The following is a 6,588-nucleotide window of genomic DNA, read 5'->3' on the forward strand; positions in this document are numbered from 1 at the left end:
TTTGCTATATATACAATGAGATTTAATTTATAACATTATGTTTAACAAAGGAGTGTAAGTTGGAAAAAAAGCATGTAATAACATATTTTACAGGCTACTTGTTATGTTAAAATACTACACTTGTTTGTATATACATCGAGATGTTTATAGTAGGAAGTAGGCATCAAAATAGCAAAATTTGGATAGTTTTGTACAGCATGCTATTTAATTGGGCGAGCTTTGTTTTGCACTTTCTTCATGATTTTTTTCTCTTTGATGGAGGTCTTGACCCTGTTATAAAAAAAAGTGAGAAAATAGTAAATGTTAATATTGATGAATGGGGGAAATTGAGTTAGGACAATAATCATAAACATTTAATTATGTATAAACAGGATTAATATAATTTATTGATTTAATAAGAAAGTTATAAATAGTTTTTCAATGTAGGAAATACAAAGTTACAAAATTAAGAGAACTAATGAGCAAGTTGTAGATGGTTTTCTAATTGAAGTAATACAAAGTAAACATAATTTTAATTTTGTGTTTATCTAAAGGAAAAGTTGAAGAGAGGCAAAATAATTATGGTTGAATATATTGAAGAAAAATTGGAAAAAAGGATGTAAATATAATGTTTAGGTTTTTAATTCTCTTATGTATTAGGAATATATGACTTTTTTGCTGTTATTTAGAGCAAAAATTATTTAAGGGCTTGACATTTATGTTAAAAAACGGGCAGAACCTACCCTGAAAAATGGACATTTTTCCAAAAAATTTACCTGTAAATATGACAATTTAATAGTATTTCCAAACATTCAGCATGCAAAAATTTGATTTATTGTTAATCCAATAGTGGTTGGTTTTTTGACCTATATAATAAGTAGAGAGAATCTTATAATATATTAAAACAAAGCATCAATCAGAACATGACAGACGGTATGAATAATTGAATATTATGGATGTAATATGTATTTAAATGAGATGAGTGAATTAGAGAATACAAACTCTATTTTTGGGGTAGAAGTGCTGGTTGGCAAATTCTCCATGCTTGATTTTTTCTTTAAGCCAGTGATTGGTAAATCAGAATCTGATACAATTTCCTCCATGCTTTTTGTTGTGACCATTTTTTCAGATTCGGTTTCGGTTTGAACATGACTTAAAGAAATGCTAAATGAAAAAGAAAGAAATATATTGGTAAATGTTAGAATATGTGTAAATATTGATATAAAGGAGTTAATTATTATATCAATTCTAACCTTTTTGCTTTTTTTGATGGACGAAAGGTGAATAGAGCTCTTTTGACAGCGTCTCTGTATCTTTTTTTTGAAATTGGGGTAACTTCTGTTATAGAAGCATCAACTGAGCTTGTGGAAGATGCACTTGGAATTTGCTTTGAGAGAAGTGGGGTAATGGTGGAACCATTTGGGCGCCAATGTTTTCTGTATCATGTGCAGCCAAACTTTTGTCAGATGATTGCGGTGTTGGTTCAATAAGTGGCATTGTGTCATCGAAGATTGCTTGAATGAGTAGATCATTTCTGTTGAAATCACTTCTCATGCTTCCAAATCGAAGTTGGAAAATTTTAACTTGTCCTCTTGTTTGCAGAATCACATCTGGTAATTGTTGTTGGTCGGTAAAACCTCTTTGAACAACCAATTCATTGCAAGAAATTTTAAACAGTTGTTCTGCTGGTCTTCCAATTATGATAGCATTAGTTTCATCAGTTGAATCTTCAAGCACCAAGCTCACTTTGAACCTGTATGTAAAATATATGTAATGTTTTAATAATTTATAATAATTGTGTTTAAATTATGGAAAAATAAAATGAAACAAATTGTTGAGATTTGTATTACCAAGGGAGAGGAATTTGATTATTGTGTTTTGGGCACAAAAGTTCATCACGGTGGACAGCAGTTCTAAGTTGTTTAAAGCAAGATGGACATGCTTTATACCACCAACCATTACGCGTATCAAAACGCGTAATAGCTGCTCTGCATAAAATGAGTGTCCTAAAACATATTTAAAAAATATATATTAATATAGCAAAAAAATTATAAAATATATAGTGATAAGAGAATAATAAAGTGAAAATTAGTTTGAATAATTTGTGAAATTGTATATTAAAATATGAATAATAAAGTGATTAAAGAAAGAAGTTAGTGTATTTACCTTATGTGTCTCTGGATCAAGAACATTTAACTCTTGGACAGATAGCTTTTTAGCAGCTTCTAAATGTTGAGGTGTCATTAGTTGAGCGGCGGAAGAAGGCATCATTTTAATAGCATGTGTGGAGTCATTAAAGCTGTGGGTATTGTTATTTTTATATAATAAAAAAGAGGTGTTAATTTAGGTAAATGGGGAAACAAAGGTATATGTTAGAATAAAAGTGATAACAATTCATACATCATTTTGTAGGCCGCCAATTCTTGTATATCTGGATTGATAAAAATTAATGTGGAGACACTACTGTTTAGAACAATTTTCCCTACATATTGATAAATAATGAATTAGATTTGTTTTTATTTGAAATGAAGTATAAAAAAGTGGGGAAAGTGAAAATAAACTGGATACCTTGAAATTGTTTAACTTTCAGGCTTGTAAAAGCTGCGAATATTGGTGATGTCAATTGTTGTAAAGCTTGGGAATCAAAAGTTTTTGCAGTATTTCCCCACAAGGTTATTCTAACATTTTCTTTCATGAATAATTAGATGTAGGGGAAAAAATATTTAGAAAGAGAGATAATAGTTTAGAATTTGAATTATAAACATTTTTTGAATATTTGTACCTGATATTTTCGATGCAGACTTCACATTTATCCTCAAGCCTTTCATTGCCCACCATTTTTTGTTCCAATGGTTGTATTGCAGTAATGTGTCCAAAAACATTTTGCAATATGATAAAGAAAATATTATGAGGGTATTAAAATGTGAAATTTTTTTGGAGAAATACTTATTGTATATATATGCATAGTTTTTAATAATATATAAAGTATTACCTCTTAGGATGTCAATTTTGTCAATCCGAGTGGACAATTGAGTATAATCAACCAAATAAAATCGATGTCGTGGAATGTGTGGCTGAATGGTTGGCAGTTCTTTGAAAGTTGTTCTTGCATTAAAGAACAATTGTGCAACGTGTGGTACAATTTTGTGAGATGGTTTGTTGCGACCAGTGTGGAAATGTGTTATTTCATAAATGGAACCTGCTTTTATTTTCGGAGCTACAAAATCATAGTCGATCTCTTTGACGCTAGCTTGTATTGCATCTGTCTACATAATTGAAAAAAGAGGAAGAGGAAAATTAATAAGGGGAAATTATATTTAAAAGGAAGGAAATACAAATATATGATAATACATTCATTTTTAAAAATTTAAAAATAAAAAAGTAAGTAGATTATATATAATGAATCTAGATCTAACAAAGCCTATAGATAACATAGTTTACCGCAATATTCTTAATTATTTAGATCCTCTATAGAAGTATTTGGACTAAATTTATACTTACTTTATATGGTTATGACCTCCTAGGAAAATGGGTGCAATATTAATAATAGGAAGAACACACACTGACACGCTAATATCTACTAAAAACTAAGGGAGCTCAATAGAAACAGATATTAAACAAAGGGTGTCTTTAAGTGGTGTTATTATAATTAAATTGAAATAACACGGAAAAGAGATTTTCTTACCTTTTGGTCAACCAAGATACACTGAAGGCCGCCAAATTGATCAGTAGATCCAATAAGTTTTGGTCGCCACATTCTGCAAATACGCACTTTGAGTTTCTTGTTAAATTGGAACGGTTGTAAATCACGGATATAAGTGAAACTCAATGTGTTTTAAATCTATAAATAAAATATATTTTTTGTTAGTATAAAAATGCACGTATATATTTATTAAAAGGCATGAGGAAAAATATAAAAATATTTAATTATGGAAAAATATACAATGCTGAGATAGACCCAACAAAACAAAAGTACAATGTTGTCGTACTCATCACCTCTTGACCCATCTCTCCAGCTCACTCTGTGTTGTGTGCACAAAAACAAAACTCAAAAGTCTCTTACACGCCTCTCTCTCTCTCTCTCTCTCTCTCTCTCTCTCTCACAGAGGCACACATAAACAGAGAGACCCATGCACTTCACTTCTCTCTATAAAATCTCTTTCTTTCTAATTGGGTTTGTTGAGCTGAGGCATGGTTGCTGGCCAAATCTGGAATAGCCTATTTCATGGTTGTCTACCATTTGAAGGAAATCTTCTTCTTTGGGCAGAGCCCTTCCCGTCCACCAGCTATACCAGTCTCTAGCTCAACACACAGTGCTTTGTTTAAGGAGGTTAGTCGGTAAAACCCATTTGATCAGTGACAGTGGAAGAGGCTTCAAATTAGAGGTGTGTGCTTGATGGATTTCGTTTTCAGAAATAAATTCTCTGCTCTTGTTTTTGTGAAAAAACTTGGTTTTTATGCTTTGACTGATCTGTTTATGTCACCAATGTTAGCTGTAAGTTTGGTTTGTGTCACCAATTTAATGGGCTTTGCATCATCTCTCACAAACTACACTCTGTTTTTCTCAGACCAGTGGTGATATATTGCTTTGGTGGGAGAACAGAGAAGTCAGAAAAATTAATTGACAATTGAGTAGAAAAATTAATTAACAATTGAGTAAAAAAATTAAGAATAACAACGCTGGAAATACCTCAGCAAATCTGTAAGATTTAATCCCCTTCCTGATAGAACCCAAGGGAGCTGGAAAGTGAGCACTTTGGAAGAGCAGAGGAAGATGAGAAGAATGGAAACGAAGAAGGCAAGCAATTTGGTGGGAAAAAAGGTGGTTCTGTAAAACAGTGGAACCCTCCAGATTTAAACAGTGAAGAACCAACAGCTCTCCCATTTTACCCCTGTAGCTCTCCAACCAGCTAGTTGAAATCCAACCAGACACCTCTCAACCCTAAACAACAGCTAGTTACATCCCAAGGAAAGAGAGGGCAAAACGGGAAAAATACAGAACAATCAGTCAAGGGCAAAATGGCAATTTTACTGTTCAAAAGGAAAGGAAAAGCTGGCTGTACAGTTTTAAATAGAGGCATTTTCGTAATTTTACTGTGCTTAGCTACAGTGTTTAGTTGCATTGGGCTTTAGTATATATAGAATTTCTGACCTTTGACATTTCTGTGAGCCACAACTGATCCCATTTTTCATGAAGAATGGAAATTATATACCTACAATATAGAACTTCTTTCTTTAAAAAGATAACCTTCAAGGTATATAGGTATGATGAAAATTTCTTCAATATAGAAAAGACAGACGTTAAGAAACCGAGAGAGCCAAGAAGACCAGAGAAATCCTGTGAAAGGGCGGATGATCTACCACATGAATATTTATCTAAATTCTTCTTTTCTTATAAAATGATAAGCCATTCACAGATGAAGGTAAATAGGATATTACAGCGGTTTTCTAGGCTAATGGTACTTTATTAATAGGGAAATTTGCATAAATACCATATGAACTTACAGGCATGTGGTCATTACCACATGAACCTTGAAGGAGTCAAAATCAAGGGAAACAAAAGGCATTTCCAACAAAGGTGTTCATTCTTAAGAAATCAAGAAAAGGTCATCAATGGTAAAGATCTATTCCCTTTTTCCTTTTCTATTGGTGTTCAAAGAGACTAGGCTAAGATACTTGGTTTAAAATGAAAAAGGTTTAACTCAACTAGTATAAACAAAATGAATCTGCCATTTAGAATGTTTTTGTTGTATAGGTTGTGGCTAAAGTTCATTTCTCAAGCATTAGATGCATGTTTCCTTCATTTTCTCCCCTTGTTTCCTTTTATATACATCCATTATGACACCCGTTTATGATTTTTCCGCTTTCCTCAAGCTCCACACCCGTAATTTCTGGCTTTACGCCTCCATGATTTCCGCTCTGTGTTTTTCGCTTTCCATGTTTTCTGGCTTTCCACCTCGAGGTAAACACCCATGTTTTTTGGCTTTCCACCTCGACCCACTTAATTGGAAAAAAGAAAGAAAGAAAGGAAAGAAAAAAGAAAGAAAGAGAGGAGAGAAGATAGAAGGAAAAGAACGAGAAAAAAAAAAAAAAAGACATGTGAAATTCTACTTCTTTAAAAAACAGCTTGTAGAAACATTATAAATATCACATAGTGTAGCATATAATCACAAAGTTGTATGTAGCATGGTGGATAAGGTGTTGGAGAGGAATGAAAGTGGCAGGGGTTGAAAACTCCTTATGTGTGTGCAGAGAGCATTGAAGAAGACAAAGACCAGCAGTAAAATCAAAGAAAGATATTGGACTTAAGAGGGGAGAAGAACACGGGTTGAGCAGAGATGGAGCATGAGAGGCCGATACGAAGGGGGTAATACAAAGATACAAAGTCGGCAACACAGTGATGGGGCTTGAGTGACTGATACCAAGTCGGCAACACAGAGTAAGAAACAAGGGTTGTGCAAAGGGAATAGTGGCATGTAGCATGGCAGAGAAGGCTCGGCGAGCGTTGACGAGGCTCATGGAGGAAAGAGAGATGGCTAGGTGAACAACGACGGGCAACATCAACAAACAAAGGGAAAATATGGAAACCACGATAGAGAAACCATCATA

General features: G+C 33.2%; 1 protein-coding gene and 1 long non-coding RNA gene across 4 annotated transcripts; one reads left to right on the forward strand and one right to left on the reverse strand.

Annotated features, from left to right (window-relative positions):
* Positions 1-55: 55 nt before the first annotated feature.
* On the reverse strand, positions 56-4,776 carry LOC117613766. 3 transcript variants are annotated; one of them, XM_034342338.1, is made up of 8 exons: positions 4,670-4,758; positions 3,665-3,820; positions 2,972-3,245; positions 2,762-2,861; positions 2,146-2,278; positions 1,830-1,962; positions 982-1,732; positions 56-270 (listed from the first exon to the last, which is right to left on the reverse strand). In XM_034342338.1, the coding sequence occupies exons 2-7, from the start codon at positions 3,734-3,736 to the stop codon at positions 1,722-1,724; spliced, it is 723 nt and encodes a 240-aa protein (XP_034198229.1). In that variant the 5' UTR covers positions 3,737-3,820; positions 4,670-4,758; the 3' UTR covers positions 56-270; positions 982-1,721. The 3 variants fall into 3 exon arrangements, with proteins under 3 accessions (XP_034198229.1, XP_034198230.1, XP_034198228.1); XM_034342339.1 differs by lacking the exon at positions 1,830-1,962; XM_034342337.1 differs by lacking the exons at positions 1,830-1,962; positions 2,146-2,278 and having other exon boundaries at positions 3,665-3,737; positions 4,670-4,776.
* Positions 4,040-5,116, forward strand: LOC117613767. Its single transcript, XR_004583794.1, has 2 exons — positions 4,040-4,364; positions 4,708-5,116. It is a non-coding gene; the product is annotated as an uncharacterized LOC117613767 (long non-coding RNA).
* The last annotated feature ends 1,472 nt before the right edge of the window (positions 5,117-6,588 follow it).

Source organism: Prunus dulcis, unplaced genomic scaffold (assembly GCF_902201215.1).
Source record: "Prunus dulcis unplaced genomic scaffold, ALMONDv2, whole genome shotgun sequence".
NCBI lineage: Eukaryota > Viridiplantae > Streptophyta > Magnoliopsida > Rosales > Rosaceae > Prunus > Prunus dulcis.

Excerpts from the sequence above, each read along its gene's own strand:
- LOC117613766 (XM_034342337.1), bottom strand. The coding sequence starts at position 3,736 with ATGTGGCGACCAAAACTTATTGGATCTACTGATCAATTTGGCGGCCTT. Across the intron at positions 3,246-3,664 it reads GTATCTTGGTTGACCAAAAG|ACAGATGCAATACAAGCTAG; the intron begins GTAAGAAAATCT and ends TCAATTATGTAG. Across the intron at positions 2,862-2,971 it reads CAAAATTGACATCCTAAGAG|ATGTTTTTGGACACATTACT; the intron begins GTAATACTTTAT and ends TCATATTGCAAA.